The sequence below is a fragment of the Hyperolius riggenbachi genome, chromosome 11, assembly GCF_040937935.1.
Source record: "Hyperolius riggenbachi isolate aHypRig1 chromosome 11, aHypRig1.pri, whole genome shotgun sequence".
Lineage (NCBI taxonomy): Eukaryota > Metazoa > Chordata > Amphibia > Anura > Hyperoliidae > Hyperolius > Hyperolius riggenbachi.
The window spans coordinates 116,170,876-116,190,862 of record NC_090656.1 but is presented as its reverse complement, the minus strand read 5'-3'; the positions used below and the strand labels follow the sequence as shown (position 1 = coordinate 116,190,862).

Genomic DNA, 19,987 nt, shown 5'->3' with positions numbered 1-19,987 from the left:
GTTTAGTGATTGTATTAATCAGATGTGATGTAATCTGGATTAGTGCTGCAATTTGGGTCAAAGTTAAATTCTTTCTAAATGGCAGCTAATTAGTACACTTTGACTACAAGTAAAAAGCAGCTACATTTGGTAAACCTGGTGTGTACTAGCACTGATAATACAATTTCTGCAGCTTATTATTTGGTAGGGCCTTCAGTTGTGAACAGTCTTTGGCTGCTTTGCTGCAGTTCCAGTTGTGGTCAATCAGAGGCTCTATTTATATGTGAAGGGCTGGACCTAGGGCTAGATTTGGGAAGGAATCATCTTAGAATTGGACAAGTATTGTATGCCAACAACTACCATCTTAAATGAGGGATTGTCAGTCACAAAATCAAATTCCATTTAACCACGGCACTGTGTTCATTATGCAGCCTGGAACCTCACCCTGGATTGTAAGCACTCCAATCTAGTCAGACATGTTTCTGCTGTAATAAATCTTATTTCAGTGAGCCTCACCATTGCCAAGGAGAAAGAAGCTTGTCATCACACTCCCACATTCCTGCTCCACACTGATTGGCTGAGGGCAGTTCAGTGTGAAGCTGAAATCTGATCTATGCTGGCTATGCTCACATGACTACAACGCAAGCTAGCTATGACAGTGCAGATTCTCGGAGGAAACAAGTAAGGGAGGAAAATATATAAAAATAGGCTTCAGTCAGAGGGAATCAAGATAGCAAATGCCAGGAACAGAATTCACTTTATTTACTTTATCAATCACGTCAAAAAGTCAGATGGAGGAGCACCCATTCAAAAGAGGAATATCTGTGTGCCTAAGCCTTGAGTCCCAGTACCAGCGGGATCCCTCAGTCCAATGTGCAGAAGAGGCTGGCACCACAAAAATAGAATTCAGCTCTTTATTGATGTGTCATTAAAATGACATACAAGTCAGCAAATGATCAAAAAGGTAGGCAATAGCAGCTATCGCCTACCTTTTTGATCATTTGCTGACTTGTATGTCATTTTAAAGGACAAATCAATAAAGAGCAGAATTTTATTTTTGTGGTGCCAGCCTCTTCTGCACATTGTCTTTATTTACTATATAAAATTCACTCAAATCAAAGCATGTACAGTACAATACGTCTGTTACATAAGTAGAACACGTAGTTATATCTACTTATATATGTGTTTTTTTTCCTGTCATAGTACGGCTGACCCTGCTGCTTTAAAGTGTGCAGCTATTTCCCTCGGGACTAAATTTAGCAAAATGTGTGTTCTTAAAGTGAATGGAGGTTTTCCCTCCCCACCCCCCACCCCACCAAGTCAGACATGTCCTGAGGAAGGAGACCCCCCCCCCCATTATTCTTAACTCCCTAACGACTGAGCAGTGTGGCAACCCCAGGACTGCTCCACGCCGATTGGCATGAATTACTAGAGCGGCTGGGGTGGGGGGTCGCACACACCGATGCGGGCGCATCCCTTTGCAGTTTATCCCTCCCAACTGTGTCTTTTGCCCGCCGGCCAATTAGCAGCACCAGTGTGCGACGATCTTTAAAATTTCAGCCAATTACAAAGTATAATACACGTATTGTGTATTACACACGCAGCCTCCTCCTCTGGTGGTCACAGTGCCCCCAGATCGACCACCAGAGAGGACGGCAGCCATGATAGTAAGTTGGACACACAATTCAGCATATTGCCCCCTCCTGATTACCTGCTGATCCCCTCCTCACTGGCCCCTGTCACTATGTTTGGGCGTCTGACTGAGGTCTGATTGACATCTGATCACCTGTAATCAGCTCTGATTGAGGTCTGATTGGCATCTGATTGAGGTCTGAGTGGCATCTGATTGTCTGTGCACTGTTGATTGACATTTGATTGCCTTTTTTCACTCAGATTGGCATCTGATTGTCTCTGATTGCCCAGGGATTGCCTGCTGTTTACATTGTTTGGCATCTGACAGCTCCAGTGTGATTGACATTTGATTGTGTGTAATCAGCTCTGATTGGCATCTGATTGAGGTCTAATTGACATCTGATCGTCTGTGCACTGCTGTTTGACATCTGATCGCCTGTTATTTCGCTCTGCTTGGCATCTGATTGTCTCTGATTGCCTGCTGATCACCACCGATTGACTGCTGTTTACATTGTTTGGCATCTGCCAGCTGCAGTGATTGACATCTGATCGCCTGTAATCATCTCGGATTGGCGCCTGATTGACATCTGATTGTCTGTGCACTGTTGATTGACATCTGTTCGCCTGTGTTCACTCTGATCGGCATCTAATCGGCCTCTTGATTGCTCTATGATTGGCTCTGATTGACCTCTGTCTGTTTTTGATTGCATTTAATTGCATTTGATTGCATCTGATTGCATTTGATTGCCACTGATTGCATTTGATTGTTTTCAATTGCTATGTGATTTCGATCTAATTGACTCAGATTGTATCTGATTGCCCTCTGATCACACCCCTGTCACTATCCTAGTGATCTAAAAACAGTAATCAGTGAAAACTGTCACTGTTTTAGTATCACTAGTGTTGAAAGTTAGGCCAGTGAGTTAGCTAGGCCCCTTTGTTAGGTAGTTAGCGTCAGTTAGCGCCCTGCCCACTACACGGCAGTCAGTAATTAGTCATCGATTAGCGTCATCACTGTCGCTAATCAGCATTGGTACTATATAGTATCTGTAAGTAGTACTGATCGCAGTAAGATCTATATAAGTACATTAGGGTCACCTTAGTGTAGGCTCCGCTAAAAACGCAGTGTTTGCCCGATCAGGCCTGATCGTTCACCCGCAATTGCGTTCAGCCCACCCCACTGCAATGACAGATTTATTTTTTTTCTAAAAACTGTACAAAACACAACCCAACAGCTACGGTACTCTAAAGATCTGTTTTTGATATTTTTTTTTCTATCAAAACTGAGTGATCGCAGCTTTTTGACTCCACATGTACTCCTGTTTGCTAGACAGGTGCTCTTTTTCCTGGGTAGTCTCAGAGAAATACCCCCTAAATTTAGTAGCCCAAAATGGCAAGAAAGGGCTATTTGCTGGAAAATGCCTACAGCATTCTGGCCGAGTCGGGTGAGAGCGATTGGGACATCACATCCGACGAATCATCTGGGTCAGAATACGAACCAGTAGATAACAGTGGCTCTCTGACTGATAGCGACGATGACGAGGTTGGGGACCCTGCTAGCGACAGGCGTACCCGACCCCATGTAAGTGGACTGCAGGTGGCGCAGGATCAACCTCAAGGGCAGCAGAGTGGTCCTAGCGCTGATCTAGGTTTTCATGGTGAGGCATGCACCAGCAGCGCAGCACATCCTGGACTTAGCACCAGTACTGCCGTATACCCTGGTGAAGTGAAAAGCACAAGCATGGTAGTTGAAACTGATTCGGTGGCACGTGCAGTAAGACCCCAGTCGCAGCCACCAGAAACACGAGCCCGTAGAACCCCTACACTCCCAGAGGAGCTGGCAAATCCTGATTGGAAACCCTCTGGTTCTACCGCACCCATAGTGCCCCCTTTCAGCGCCCAGTCTGGAGTCCAGGTGGAGACAGATCATCTAGGATCGGCCCTAGACTTTTTCCATCTGTTCTTCACCGAGGATCTCTATGACTTAGTTGTGGCAGAGACCAACTGTTATGCCACACAATGCATCACCCCCCATCCGGAAAGCTACTATGCCCAGCCTTTCCGGGGAAAACAGGCCAGAGTTTCAGAATTTAACATTTTTTTGGGCCTTCTCCTCAACATGGGTTTAACTACAAAAAATGTATTGCGGTCCTATTGGTCTACGCACCCAATACATCACATGCCCATGTACTCTACTGCCATATCCAGGACACATTTTCGGATGATCCTGCGCTTCCTGCACTTCAATGACAACATAATCTGTCATCCAAGAGGCCACCATGCTTATGACTGGCTCTACAAAATTCGGCCCCTCATAGACCACTTTTCATCAAGGTTTGCAGATGCTTACACCCCTGAACAGAACATCTGCGTAGACGAGTCCCTGATACATTTAACCGGGCACCTTGGCACCAAACAATACATCCCAAGCAAGCGCGCCTGGTATGGGGTCAAAATGTTTAAGCACTGTGATAGGACCACAGCCTATACTTATCGTTTTAGGGTCTATGAGGGAAAAGACTCAAAACTGGAGCTGGTCGGATGCCCTGACTACCTGGGGAGCAGTGGCAAGATTGTGTGGGACTTGGTGTCATCCTTATTTCAGAAAGGGTACCATCTCTACGTGGACAACTACTACACAAAAGTGTGGCCCTCTATCACTATTTCAAGTTTGTCAGAATTCCCTGCTGTGGCACCGTGCGGCCTAGTGGCCCGGTGCTTCCCTCAACGGCTCAGTAGTACCCGACTTGCATGGGGGAGAGGGCTGCCTTGCGTAACGAAGACCTTCTTGCAGTGAAATGGAAGGACAACAGGAACTTTTACCTTCTGTCCACCATTCACGGAGACATGACAGTCCAAACTGAACAAGCAACTGGAGTTGTTGAAAAGCCCCTCGCCGTCCACGACTATAATTTAAACATGGGAGGAGTGGACTTCAACGACCAGATGTTGGCTGAATGAAAGACAGGGAATACCATGTACTACAGCGGTATTCCCTGAAGGTCTGTTTTTGGCGATGCGGTGCGGCGGGCATGACCCACCATGACCCACCAGATATGCCAATATGCAGTGTAAAACCAGACATCAGGTTTCGAGAGACTCAAATACACAGGGCTGCCAGAAACCTCTCCTTTCACTTGGGACAAAGTGCATAGTGTACTTCGCCACACACTGTGTTTGCACACTGTCCCATGGGGAAGGAGAGGTTTGTCCTCGGAAGGTAAGTAAGGGAAAAAAAACAACAACAAAAAAACAAAAAACAGATAAGCAAAAAAAAAGTTAAAAGTTCCAAATGTTAATGTTTGGTTAAAAAGTTTTAATAAAGTTTATCAAAGTAAATGTTAATTAATTTATTGCATTGCTGCTTGCTTGTTTTTTTTTGTTGGTTTGTTTTTTCCATCCTTTACCCTTCCAGGCGTACCAAACTGACTGATTGACCAACCAGCTGTAACACTAATGGTGCATTGCACGTCTGTTCGATTGCACAAAAGTCAGTGCATGCAGCGATGCAGGACGAGTTTTCTCTTCCGCAGTAAGATACGTTTGCTGAGGGCATATGAGCTGAGGGGCGGTGTTGGAGTTCCTATGCTTTGGCAAGCACTTTGTATCAAAATTGGCAACTTTTTTTTATCCACATCTATTGATGTGAATGGATTAATCAGATTTGCCAGGGCATACGAGCAGAGTGGGTTTGGAAAAGTTTGGGCAGTGCTCCTATGTCCTGGCAAATGCCTTGCCCCTATATTTTTTTCATCCCCATTGATCAATGACCGAATCTTTGCCGTTCATTTTTCCTTTTATGGAAAAAAAGTGCATTACTCGTATGCCCAATATAAGGGGTATAGAAGAAATTCCTGATACTGGCCATACATGTAATGATTGCGGAGACCTTAAAATGCCAGGACAGACCCCACAAATGACCCCATTTTGTAAAGAAGACACCCCAAGGTATTTGCTGAGGGGCATGGTGAGTTTATAGAAGATTTTATTTTTTGTCACAAGTTAGCAGAAATTGATTTTTTTTTAGTTTTTTCTTCACAAAGCGTTATTTTGCGCTAACTTGTGACAAAAAATACAATTTTCTAAGAACTCACGATGCCCCTCGTGGAATACCCTGGGGTGTCTTCTTTCGAAAATGGGGTCATTTGTGAGGTGTGCTTACCGGCATTGTTTGGGGGGGGGGCTAAATTGTAAACACTGTAAAGCCTAAAGGTGCTCATTAAACTTTGGGCTCCTTTGCAAAATAGGGATGGGACGAATCCACAATTTCTTCGAATCCGAATCCGGATCCGAATCTAAAAAAGTTCTCGAATATCTCGAACCTTTCGAATCCTGAATCTAACGAATCCTGCACATAAAAATTGTGCGATCCGTGGTATAGTTGCCCGCAGTATAGGTAGCGAGGTAAAGGTGCCTTCAGTATAGCTAGCTAGGTATGGGTGCCTTCAATATTGGTAGCTTTCAGTATAGGTAGCAAGGTATAGGGGCCTGCAGTATAGGTAGCAAGGTATATGGGCCTTCAGTATAGGTAGCAGGGTTTATGGGCCTTCAGTATAGGTAGCAGGGTATATGGGCCTTCAGTATAGGTGTCAGGGAATATAGGCCTTCAGTATAGGTGTCAGGGAATATGGGCCTTCAGTATAGGTAGCAGGGTATATGTGCCTTCAGTATAGGTAGCAGGGTATATGGGCCTTCAGTATAGGTAGCAAGGTATATGGGCCTTCAGTATAGGTAGCAGGGTATATGGGCCTTCAGTATAGGTAGCAGGGTATATGGGCCTTCAGTATAGGTAGCAGGGTATATGGGCCTTCAGTATAGGTAGCAGGGTATATGGGCCTTCAGTATAGGTGTCAGGGAATATGGGCCTTCAGTATAGGTAGCAGGGTATATGTGCCTTCAGTATAGGTAGCAGGGTATATGTGCCTTCAGTATAGGTAGGTAGCTAGGTATGGGGGCCTTCAGTATAGGTAGTAAGGTACATGTGCCTTCAGTGTAGGTAGGTAGGTAAAGGGACCTTCAGTATAGTTAGCAGGGTATAGGGCCTTAAGTATAGGTAGGTAGGTAGGTAGGTATAGGGGCCTTTAGGTAGGTAGGTAGGTAGGTAGGTAGGTAGGTAAAAGGACCTTCAGTATAGGTAGCAAGGTATAGGGCCTTAAGTATAGGTAGGTATGTAGGTAGGCAGGTATAGGCAGGTATAGGTGCCTTTAGGTAGGTATGTACGTATAGGGGGCCTGTAGGTAGGTAGGTATTGAGGCCTGTAGGTAGGTATAGTGGCCTGTAGGTAGGTAGGTATAGGGGCCTTTAGGTAGGTAGGTAGGTATAGGGGCCTTTAGGTAGGTAGGTAGGTAGGTACGTATAGGGGGCCTTTAGGTAGGTATAGGGGCCTTTAGGTAGGTGGGTATAGCGGCCTGTAGGTAGGTATAGCGGCCTGTAGGTAGGTAGGTAAGGATAGTGGCCGGTAGGTAGGTAGGTATAGTGGCCTGTAGGTAGGTATAGTTGCCTGTAGGTAGGTATAGGTGCCTTTAGGTAGGTATAGGTGCCTTTAGGTAGGTAGGTATAGGTGCCTTTAGGTAGGTAGGTATGTATAGGGGGCCTGTAGGTAGGTGGGTAGGTAGGTATTGAGGCCTGTAGGTAGGTATAGTGGCCTGTAGATAGGTAGGTAGGTATAGGGGCCTTTAGGTAGGTAGGTATAGGGGCCTGTAGGTAGGTATAGGGGCCTGTAGGTAGGTATAGGGGCCTGTAGGTAGGTAGGTATAGCGGCCTGTAGGTAGGTAGGTATAGCGGCCTGTAGGTAGGTAGGTAGGTAGGTATAGAGGCCTGTAGGTAGGTAGGGATAGTGGTAGGTAGGTAGGTAGGTAGGTAGGTAGGTCGGTAGGTAGAAATCCCTCGTCCTCCCGCCAACCCCCCCCACGGCCCCCTCCGTCCCCCGTGCCTCCTCCGCTCACCCCTGCAAGAATCTACTCACCTTTCCCGTGGAGCGTAGCGGCAGACCTCTTCGTTACTTCTTTGTTCCCTCTAGTGGCCGGACCGGCTCTTACTGATGACGTCATTGTAAGAGCCGGTCACTAGGGGGAACCAGGAAGTCGGCGAGAGGTCTGCCGCTCTGCGCTCCGCGATAGGTGAGTGGATGGAAACTATGCGGGCAGGGGGGGCGAGCGGAGGAGGCGCGGGGGGGTCGGAGGAGGACGAATGCGAGCGGCGGATGCGCGGCGATGCGGAGTCGGGATTCGGCGGATTCGTATAGTGGAAAATGGCGTCGGGATTCGAATCCACGAATCTCGAATATTTCCTAATATTCGAGGGATTCGTGGATTCGCAGGATTCGTTGTCCCACCCCTACAAAAAAGTATCACATATGTGGTATCGCCATACTCAGTAGTAGTATAATGTGTTTTGGAGTTTCTTTCCACACATACCCATGCTGGGTGGGAGAAATATCTCTGTAAATGATACCTTGGTTTAAAAATTTTTTAAAAAAAATTGTCATTTACAGATATTTTTTTACACACATGATGGGTGTGTGTGAAAAGACACCTCAAAACATTTTATACTACTTCTCCTGAGGCGATACCACATATGTGACACTTTTTTGCAGCCTAGCTGTGCAAAGGGGCCCAAAGTCCAATGAGTACCTTTAGGATTTCATAGGTCAATCTTACTTATTTGGTTTCTAGACTACTCCTCGCGGTTTAGGGCCCCTAAAATGCCAGGGAAGTATAGGAACCCCACAAGTGATCCCGTTTTGGAAAGAAGACACCCCAAGGTATTCCGTGAGGGGTATGGCGAGTTCATAGAAGATTTTGTTTTTTGTCACAAGGGGGGTATTTTTCTTAGTCATCTGTGTATCCTAATGTCTTATGCAGCTGTAATGTTTGAGCTTTTTCTGATACTGAGAATCCAAAGGGATCCCTGGGTGACACCAAAAAAAATAAAAAATATATATATAGAGAGAGAGAGAGAGAGAGCGTGAGTATGCCCCTTAAAGGCCTTGTAGTCCCTTCCTACCCACGCAACAGCAGCACATGTAATAAAGATCTACCACTTATCACTGTGTATAAGCCAACTTTTTGATACCAAAATTGTGGGTGAAAAATGGGGGGGGGGGGTGTTTGACTCCTCAGTAGCTGATATACACGTGTGGGGCTACTGTATGCAAAGCTGCCACTGGTACATGCTGCAGCATATACAGCTTAACTCTCCTCACGCCAGCTTGCATCCACCCGGGAACTTCTGAACTGGCTACCAGAGCTCCAGGCTCACTGTGGAGCTCTAGCAGCCTGTCCTGAGGATGTCAGGGAAACACAGGGACTGGAGCTAAAGCAAGGTGAGGAAGATATATACATGCTGCAACTTGCTCCAACATCCACTCTGCATGGTAGGCTATGGTGGCACAATTGGGGGGGTCATAACATTTGGCCTAAAGTGTGTGTGTGTGTGTGTGTGCGTGCGTGCGTGCGTGTGTGTACGTGTGTGTGTGTGTGTGTGTGTGTGTGTGTGTGTGTACGTGTGTGTGTGTACGTGTGTGTGTGTGTGTACGTGTGTGTGTGTGTGTGTACGTGTGTGTGTGTGTACGTGTGTGTGTGTACGTGTACGTGTGTGTGTGTACGTATGTGTGTGTGTGTGTGTGTGTGTGTGTGTGTGTGTGTACGTACGTGTGTGTGTGTGTATGTGTATGTGTACGTGTGTGTGTGTACGTGTGTGTACGTGTGTGTGTGTGTACGTGTACGTACGTGTGTGTGTGTGTGTGTGTGTGTGTACGTGTGTGTGTTTACATGTGTGTGTGTGTACGCGTGTGTGTGTGTGTGTGTACGTACGTGTGTGTGTGTGTGTGTGTGTGTGTACGTGTGTGTGTGTGCGTGTACGTACGTGTGTGTGTACGTGTACGTACGTGTGTGTGTGTGTGTACGTGTGTGTGTGTGTGTGTACGTGTAAGTGTACGTGTGCACGTGTGTGTGTGTGTGTGTGTGTGTGTGTGTGTGTGTGTGTGTGTGCGTGTGCGTGTACGCGTGTGTGTGTGTGTGTACGTGTATGTGTACGTACGTGTGTGTGTGTGTGTGTACGTGTACGTGTGTGTGTGTTATAAGTGGGTCAGTCTATCCATGTATATATGTGGTGTTACTTCCTTAGAATGGATTTAAAGCTACCCTTTTTTAGAACTTTGCCCACATGTTAGTTTGGTTGAATAAAGACATTCCTCCATCAAGTCCAACCAGGAAAATCTAATGCAGTCTTGCCACATTTTCTGCATTACTTGAATGCAGAGAACCAGGTCATCAGGATTTCCTGGTATTAAAGTCCAATAATAGTGACCATAGCCACACACATGACCATACTCAGGCCTCTGCATTGGAGCACTGACCTACTTACAGACAGATGGATAAGTGTTGTTTTGGCTATGCCCAACACCTGCTTCCCCGCCTGACTATAAGCCAGGAATATGCTTAGATTGGTGTGGGTTTGGGACAGTGGTGGTGGTTGCACTGCATTGCCAGAACATCCTGAAGCAGCAAAAACTACTATCTTCCAGTGTTTTTTTTATTAAACTTTTGGAATGTATATGTGTATTATTAACCAAGATTGAATAATAAACAATACCTCATAGTAAATTCTTGGGTTAACCAAAGAATGGCAAACTGAGAAAGGCTCATGTTTGGAAGTTAACTTCTCGCACCACATGTGTGCATACGCACCTGTTTGGCAAAAGAAAAAAATATATACGTTTTATTTTATTTTGTATATTAAATATGCACACTTATGAGGTCAAAGATACTGAGCTGGTTTAAATATTATAGAAATATATAATAGAAATCCTGAACAAAGGAATATGGAAAGACCCATCCTGACTCCATTCTGAAGAGGATACTTCCCTGGTTAGTGTGATATTGCCTGTAATATTTCTGACTCATTCAACCAGAAGAAATATGCATATCATGATGTCTAATCTCCCCTCACAACACTGTCTGTAAGCTTGTTATTGATGTGTATGCCCAGCAGAGCCAGATCATCCACAAGGAAACCCTAGGCAGTTGCCTAGGGCCTTGAGGAAGTCCAGGGGCTTAGTGGATATTACTCTCCACCAAATCTTATTAAAAAAGCCAGGTGACCTTCAGCGGTGAGAAAAAACTGCTATCTTGCCTAGGCCCCATTTCATCTTAATCCTTTTTTGGTGCCCAGACTGTGACAGAAATACTATGAGATCGAATTGGCAGCCATTGTAGTAAGGGAAAAAAGATGGCAGCCCCGATATTCCTGCAAATTCAAGTTTTCTTTAACCTCCTTGGCGGTCTGATTCTTTCCAGATTTTAGGGTCTAAAAGCGGTGCAATTTTTTTTCACTCTTTCAGACCCTAAAACCTGAAAAAAATCATTCTGGCAGGGAGATCTGCAGCAAAATTAAAAAAAAATTACCTTCCTGGGCTCCTGGGCTGCAGTTTTCTCTTTGCCCACAAGATGGCGCTAATATACATATAAACAAACTTCTCTATATTTCTCTAATATAGAGAAGTCCGTTTTCAATGTTAGCCCCGCCCCCGATGACGTCACGCTGCCACCACCGCTCTGCTGCCACCACCACGGCTGCGCTGCTCCAACTGGCTGCCGGGTCCCCGGAAGAATAGCGGGGACATGGGGGATCCCGGCGGCCAGGGAAAGACCCCACACTGCCGGGGAGAGAGGCTGGAGTCCCGCTGCGCAGCGAGATCGCGCGCGGGACTCCACAACTGCAGGTAAAGCTCTGCAATGCCTACCCCGACCTGAGCTCGGGATCACCGATAGCAGCTGCTTTTTTCTACCCCGAGCTCAGGTCGGGAAAACCGGCAAGGATGTTAACAAAAGTAAAGACTTATTCGCCATGTCAGTAATTTTTGGTATCTTGCAGGATTCCCCACATGCAAGCAAAATTCTAGGACAGCAGGAAATGTGATGTATTCAGAAAAGATAAAAGAATGGCTTATCAGCATTGCATGTTGTATAAAGGTATAACAATATATATGAAGACAAAAAAACACTTATATAAAACCACTTAGGATAACGATCCTCCTTGATATACATTTGTATAACTTGATAGCAAGTAAAGACCTCTATATAATTATGTACTTCAAATAATGTCAATATCGAACCCTCCTACTACTGAACCCTGTTTCAAGAAAGCGCTTGCATTAGTGCTATAGACCATATGGCCTCAATTCACTAAGCTTTATCAAACACTTTATCAAACGTTTGATAATTTACCTCATGGGTAAAATCTAATTTTGAATTCACTAAGGTGTTATAGATTTATTGAAAGTTTTATCAAAAAAACATTCGATAAATATATAACACCTCAATGAATTAAAAATTCTATTTTACCCACGAGGTAAATTATCAAACGTTTGATAAAGTGTTTGATAAAGCTTAGTGAATTGAGGCCATAAATCATATTATTATCCATTGATTACAAAAATAGTGAATAAAGTCTACATGATGCTATTAAATTGCATCATCAATTATATATATCTCAAAAACAATAAAGTGCAACAGCTAGTGCTGGACACAATGGAACAGCATACTGGTGCATAAGGTGCAACTAATGTGCAAGGAAATATTACACCAGGCACAGGATACTGAGTTCCAAGGTCCGTAGAGCAGGGGAGTAACAAGGGTGGAAAACCCCTATGACAGGCTCCACAGGTTTCACGTAGTGTGTCCCACTTACTGAAAACCTGGATATCATCTGAACAAAATACACAGAATGGTGTCTATTTAAAAGGTTGCTCCTCGTTCCATCCCTTCCCTGATTATGTTACCACACCAGTCTGCTGCATACTGCATGCTAATGTGATGCAAATAAGTCTTATTTGTCCACAACACTGGAAGCTCCATCACTTTGGCTATGGGTTCCAGTGTATGGAATGCTTACCAGTCACTTCCTGATTGAAGGGGTGATGCAGAGAACGTCACCTGACCATTTAAATAGACGCCGTTCAGTGTATTTTATTCGGAAGATATCCGGCACTGTAGGAAGCGGGTCGCACTGGCAATTGCTAGCGCTTTGAAAAGTGCTTGTGTAATATATATATTATATATGTATAGTATATGGCAATGATCTTAGGGCCTGTTTCCACTACACGCAGATTGGATGCAGAATGGATGCAGAAACACGGACTCCAATAAATGCCTATGGGAAAATCTTCATCAGAAAAATCGCTTTTAGTGGAAACAGGCCCATAGGCATTCATTGGAGTCAGTTTTTCGGCATCCATTCTGCATCCAATCTGCGTGTAGTGGAAACAGGCCCTAACTGTACCGATTGCCAGCAATTTGGGGAAATCGTGCATGCAAAACTTTTCTCTGATTTTGGAGCGAACTTGATTACAATTGCTCAAAAATTGCATTTGCATTCAGTGAGAAAACTTAAAAAAAAAATGTACTGTGCAAAACTCGTTTTGTGATCCCCAGTGTGAATAGGCCCTTGAAGAGACACTGAAACGAAAAAAAATATATGATAAAATGAATTGGTTGTGTACTATGGATAATAAATGGAAGATTAGCAGCAAAGAAAATATTCTCATATTTTTATTTTCAGGTATATAGTGTTTTTTTATAACATTGCATCATCCTCTAATATTTGCAGCTTACACGCTACTCAGCATTCTAAATTATTTTTTTCAGAGCAGTCTTGTGAACTATTGACCTCTCCTCTGGCAGAGAAAAATAAATTCTTCACTGACATTTGAGATAATAAATGTCAGAAGACTTTGAAAGTGGTAGAGCTTAATGGCTTTTTTGCATAGAGATAACAACTGGCATTTCTTAACTCTTCCTATACTGGAAACAATTAGACTTATGTCTCTGATCTTAATGTTTTATTTCTTACCTGTACTACACATACAAATCATAATATCATCATTTTTTTTGCTTCAGTGTCTCTTTAACAGACAGGTTTTTGGGGAAAAAAACAAGATCTATCGTATTTTTCAGATTATAAGACGCACCTAGGTTTAGAGGGCAAAAATCAGGAAGAAAAACCAAAAAACTAAACCTATGTGTGTCTATTAGAGATGTCGCGAACCTCAGATTTTCGGTTCACGAACCTCCGCGAAAGGTTCGGTTCGCGAAAAAGTTCGCGAACCGCAATAGACTTCAATGGGGAGGCGAACTTTGAAAATTTTAAAAAATTCTACTGGCTAGAAAAATGATAGAAAACATGTTTCAAGAGCTCTAATACCTGGAGGCACACCTGATTAAGTGAAATACACATCACTGCTGGAGGACCCACCCTCCCTCCCTCCTCCAAGCAAGGTCCTTATACCATTTGACTCAGTTGTCTGCCTACACTAATTAGTTATGGGACAGCTGCTACACACTCTGCTAGGGAGATTTTAATTAGCCTCTTGTGGGTCTCCTCCCACCTCTCTCCCTTCTACCTATTCCCTCCTACCGGAGGGTGGAGGGTCTCTTCTGCCAGGGAATTATACTATTTTAAAAACCAGTATACATCATACCATGGCTGGGAATCGAACCCAGATCTCACTGTGTGGTGGGCAAGTCACCCTAACCACTGTACCACTACAGTAGTAAGTGAAGCTGGCCTAAAATTTACCATTTATGCTCAATGCAATAGAAACAGGTTGCTTAAAGGGAACCTTAACTGAGAGTGTTATGGATGTTTCCTGTAAACAATACCAGTTGCCTGGCAGTCCAGCTGATCTTTGTGACTGCAATAGTGGCTGAATCACACCCTGAAACAAGCATGCAGCTAATCCAGTCTGACTTCAGTCAGAGCACCTAATCTGCATGCTTGTTCAGGGGCTGTGGCTAAAAGTATTAGAGACACAGGATCAGCAGGTGATTCAGGCAACTGGTATTATTTTAAAAGGAAAAATCCATATCCTTCTCCGTTTAGGTTCCCTTTAAGGATTTGTAGCATAAAAGCCAACTCACATTGGCTGGGATTTGAACCTGTGTCTCACTGTGTGGTGGGCATGCACCCTAACCACTGTACCAACTGAAGCTGGCCTAAAAATTACCATTTATGCTCAATGCAATAGAAACAGGTTGCTTAAAGGGAACCTTAACTGAGAGTGATATGGATGTTTCCTGTAAACAATACCAGTTGCCTGGCAGTCCAGCTGATCTTTGTGACTGCAATAGTGGCTGAATCACACCCTGAAACAAGCATGCAGCTAATCCAGTCTGACTTCAGTCAGAGCACCTGATCTGCATGCTTGTTCAGGGGCTGTGGCTAAAAGTATTAGAGACACAGGATCAGCAGGCAATTCAGGCAACTGGTATTATTTTAAAAGGAAAAATCCATATCCTTCTCCGTTTAGGTTCCCTTTAAGGATTTGTAGCATAAAAACTAACTCACATTGGCTGGGATTTGAACCTGGATCTCACTGTGTGGTGGGCAAGCACACTAACCACTGTACCAACTGAAGCTGGCTTAAAAATTACCATTTATGCTCAATACAAGAGAAAAAGTAGACAAGACAAATAACATTTATATCACACTTTTCTCCTGGCGGATGAGGGAGGTGGGAGGAGGGAGGTGGGAGGAGGTTCAGCTTCCTTGTGCACTCTGCATTGATTTTTTGTATCTTTAGAATATAAGAGGCACCCACTTTTCTACCCAAAATTTGGGGGAGAAAAAGTGCTTCTTATATTCCAAAAAATACGGTACTTACCTAGGGCTTCCTCCAGCCCCTGGCAGCCGATCTGTCCCTCACCACAGCTCCGGTGTCCCGGAGCAGAGAGGGAACACTAGACTACTAGGACAATGAATATAATGGAGAAACCATTAGATCACCAGGATCCCTGGAATATAACAAGAAGGAAAAGGACTACTAGACCACCAGGAAAAGCCCACTACACCACCAGTGAAAGATATGTGGGGGCTGGAGCATGTTGACCACATGACCCAAAAAAATAAATAAATAAGAGGGTGGTCACTAGACATCCAGGAAAAACTATACAGGAGCGGGGGAAAGGGGGCGCTATACTGCCAGGGAAATTTATATGGTGGTGGCACTAGACTACCAAGTCCAAAGAATATTATAAGGGGGTACGTGACCACAGTCATCATTGAAGACTATATGTGTGATAATCTGCTCAGCTGGCTGCACAGGCAGACAGCTGTTTGTCCATTCCTCTAGTCTGTGGGCTGCCGGTCTCTGGAACAGAGACCTGTCTTTCCATTGCAAGTTTCTGGTCTGTTCTCTTGCTGGGGAATTTGCATACATTCGTTATGCAAATCCCCTACCTGCCTTCTTTGATGACTGGCACTATAAGAGCTTTATGTTTCCCAGAAGGCTTTGCTGGTCATTTCCCTTCCATGGTCTGTTCCTGATGGACACTGCTGGAGTGTCAGCCATTGCTATCTAGTATAGTTAATTCCTGGGGGTTGCTTAGGCTCCCCTTCTAGTCCAGTCAGGTTGTATTATCTGTATTGCCTGTTCTGTCTTGTCTTGCCTGTTGCCATTGTCCTGCCCCAAAGGTGGTCAACAGGAAATGGTTCTGATCTCTGTTCTTGGAGTATAGCTGGTGCAGCGGTTGCTACCAGCTATCTCTTCTGTTCTGTCTCCTGGGATCGCGCAAGCTACTTTTCGCTAGCGCTGGGGATCCTTCTGTTCTGTCTTCTGGGATCGCGCTAGCTACTTTTCGCTAGCGCTGGGGATCCTTCTGTTCTGCTACTCTGTACCTGGATCACGCTAGCCACTTTTCGCTAGCGCTGGGGATCCTTCTGTTCTGCTACTCTGTACCTGGATAGCGCTAGCCACTTTTCGCTAGTGCTGTGGATCCTATCTCTCGCTTGTCCCTGTTTTCGTGTGTCTGTCTTGTCTGCTACGCTTGCTGGAGGCTCGGTGAGGTAACCGTTTAGCAAGCGCTCGCGTCCTCTGTTTCATGTTTGTCTGTCGATTGTTAGTTAGGTGTGCTTGTCTCTATTGTGCTTATCACGTGGAGACCGCGCATAACCGCGTGCACTGTTGCGAATGAGTGCGGTGTTCGCGGTTAGCTAGCGTTTATTATTTTCCGTATCTCCTTATTGTATTATTTGCTGTGCCTTTGCTACCCTCGTATTCTATTCTGATCTGCCTTGCGTCACGTCTGGCGATCGCACCTCTTGCGATCGCGTTCCTATTTCATATCTGCGGTTGTGTGTGCGTGGTCGCGGAGTGGCGACTGGATTGGCGCACACACATACAACCTGTCCCTTTGCTCAATCTCATTCGCAATCGCCTCTCTTGCGATTGCGTTCTGCGCTTCGTACAATTCCTGTCTGGCACTTGTGGAGGTACAGAGGATTGGTTCCTCTGCACTCCCCAGCGCCATCTGCCGACAGGAATTTCCCTCTACAGGTGCGTAGCACCTTTTGCTGGGTGCCTGCAATTACACGCTTGTGGAGGATTTCCGCCGTGTCAGCGCACGCGTTGTGCGCTGATCACGGAGAAAGTTCCACAACCGTTACAATATGGGGAGTCGATCATTATACTAGGGCTGCTAGGTCAAAACTAACAAGGGAGAAGGAGATCCATTAATGTGTGGAGATCACAAAATTATACCATTAATGGACACCTTTACAGAGATAACTAGAGCATTGTAAACTTTTACTCCACTTTGCATTTCTTGTCCTTTAAAATATTTCACATGTGTCCCTTTTTTATTCTTTTGAGGTGTTGATGTCATCTTTTGGGTTTATTAACATACTTTGGTACATTCTCTTTCTAAGTTTTAAAAAAGTGAATTTTAAGAATGTTTACGCTTTTGAATGTTGATAGAACATGGATCAATAATCTCTGTTGAAGAGGGGGGACAGGGATTAATGCTCCTCCATGAATCTACAAAAGCGCTCAAATCTTGTACTGCCATTCCTGTCGAGTCAATGTAGTCATCTGCCTGTTGATGGTTGAAGTTTCCACAGAGCCCTGTAGAGTAAAGAAAATACAGGGGTAAGCTCCAAACAGTGAATAGTTTTTGAGTTAGTATTTATAGTTACTGTACTCAAAGAAAATGAGAATTGTATCCAAAAATGTGGTTGGATCTAGAGATCTGCTTAGACTTTCAGCTCTAATGTGTGCAGATACAATACTTGCTTCCAGAGGCAGCACTGAAAACACAGAGTAGCTGTCTTGTCTATGCTTATAAAAGAAGTGACAGTGTGAGTCATCAAAACGGTGATCCTAGGGGTGGAGCTAGAAGACAGGCTGGGCAGAGTTGCAGATTTGACTATGCTATGGTCAAATTTAAAGAGACTCTGTAACAAAATTTTCAGCCTTATTTCTTCTATCCTAGAAGTTCCTATACCTGTTCTAATGTGGTCTGTCTTACTGCAGCCTTTCCTAGTTGCACAGTGACTGTATTATCTCTGTTATATAATCTAATCTTCTTTCCTCTGACAGCTTTGTCGGGCTCAGGCACTCAGGCTGGAATGTGCTGGTCTGCTTGTTATGGGATAGAAGCTATACACACCCTCTCCACGCCCTCTCCAGGCTCTGTATGAGTCACAGACTGAGCTCCTCTCAGCCTATCATACTCTGGTTAGAAGCCATGTCTTTTGTTTGTAAACACTGCCTAAAACTGGCAATTACAAGCCTGGATTGCAGCAGGGAGTGGCAGAAACAGCACAGAGGGGCCCAGGAGAACATAATGAATAGAATGGTATGGTTTTTATTGTAAGAATTTTAGAGTACAGATTCTCTATAAGTAAAGTTTTTAGCTGGTTAGATTAGGAAGAGGGACTGTACTTTTTTCAGCATAAAATAGTGGATTTATTTACTTGGATCCACTACGGGGTCTCTTGAACAATCGACCTAATGCTTCAACATAGACGTCCACAACATCTAACCAGGGCCGGGCCGAGGCATAGGCTGGAGAGGCTCCAGCCTCAGGGCGCAGTGTAGGAGGGGGCGCACAATTCATTCAGCTGTCATTCCTAATTGTGTTTGAAGCAGAAAGAAATAAGAAAAGGGGATACATAGCAGTGACTGCAAGCCAGATAACTAGATATTAAGGTGTTGGGGAGGTTGTGGGCCCTGTGGCGCCTCTTAGTCTAATAGCAATCAGTGTGTGATGGCTGGGGTGGCAGGGATGGAGGGGCGCACTTTGGTGTCTCAGCCTTGGGTGCTGGAGGACCTTGTCCCGCCTCTGCATCTAACCATAGCTTTTAATCTGTGGGGTATGAGTAAGAGTGCTTGAAATGACTTTACATTTGGGCTGTAATGATTATTGAAATTAAAATATTAGTAATCTCTGTCATTATATTTCAGCTGGACTATCATAAAAACATATTCTGTGATGAACCAGAAAACCTTTTGGCATTACTCCAGTTTATTCAGACTTCTATTTCATTCATCCACCTCTCTTCTCTTTCCTCAAACACTTCTGCTGTCATGCAACTGATTCACATCAAGGAAACAATTCCATTTTCTAATTTCTCTCTCATCTGGCTTCTGCATGCATTGCTTGCTGCATGCATACATTACTTGCTGCACAGATTTTCAGATAAACTCAACCTTACAGGATTTCCCATGAGCCTCTCCTCTCCTCTGGAATCTCTTCTGTTCAAAAATTGTCAGCCTTTAAAATCTTCAAACACAACCTAAAAAACAAACTTTTCCCACCTTTTCTCATCAAAATATTTTGAAGAGAACCCGAGGTGGGTTTGAAGAATATTATCTGCATACAGAGGCTGGATCTGCCTATACAGCCCAGCCTCTGTTGCTATCCCAAACCCCCCTAAGGTCCCCCTGCACTCTGCAATCCCTCATAAATCACAGCCACGCTGCTGACAAACAGCTTGTCAGAGCTGGCTGTGTTTATCTCTATAGTGTCAGTCTGCTGTTCTCCCCACCAGGGGAGGACTGGCCAGGGGGGAAGGGGGGAGATTTCCCTCCAGGCTGCCTCTCATTTAATGATTTAGGGCTGGCACTGTGCCCGATGAATTTAGGTTTTTGTATAAGGCAATGTGAAACACTAGGCTGAATGAGGAAAATAAACGCCCAATTACAGAGCAATTGCAGGGCGGGCAAGCTAGTAAATATACACAGCATGATACAGAGCAGAGGCTTGCCTGCAGGGTCCGTGGGAAAATATCTGTCTGGTCTCTCACCATTGTTAACTGCATGTGCACAGCTACATAAGATATTATCTAGGTTAACAAGTATTCGACAGTCCCTAGACTCCAGAAGGGCTGCTTGCAGACAGTCCCTAGACTCCAGAAGGGCTGCTTGCAGACAGTCCCTAGACTCCAGAAGGGCTGCTTGCAGACTGTCTCTAAACTCCAGAAGGGCTGCTTGCAGACAGTCCCTAGACTCCAGAAGGGCTGCTTGCAGGACTTGTGTAAGAGGTAGAAACCCCGACTGTTGTAACTCAAAATGTATTATGTGCCCCCCCCCCGGTGC

At 44.7% G+C, this 19,987-nt stretch overlaps 1 protein-coding gene across 1 annotated transcript in view; it reads right to left on the bottom strand.

Annotated features, from left to right (window-relative positions):
• LOC137537853 (mucin-2-like) overlaps nucleotides 1-19,987 on the bottom strand; it is a 508,651-nt gene that overhangs the window by 411,850 nt on the left and 76,814 nt on the right. Inside the window, exons 11-12 of the mRNA XM_068259804.1 lie at nucleotides 17,348-17,512; nucleotides 10,207-10,301 (exon numbers count right to left, since the gene is read on the bottom strand). Of these exons, the coding sequence (XP_068115905.1) occupies nucleotides 10,207-10,301; nucleotides 17,348-17,512 (260 nt within the window). The remainder of the gene's footprint in view (nucleotides 1-10,206; nucleotides 10,302-17,347; nucleotides 17,513-19,987) is intronic.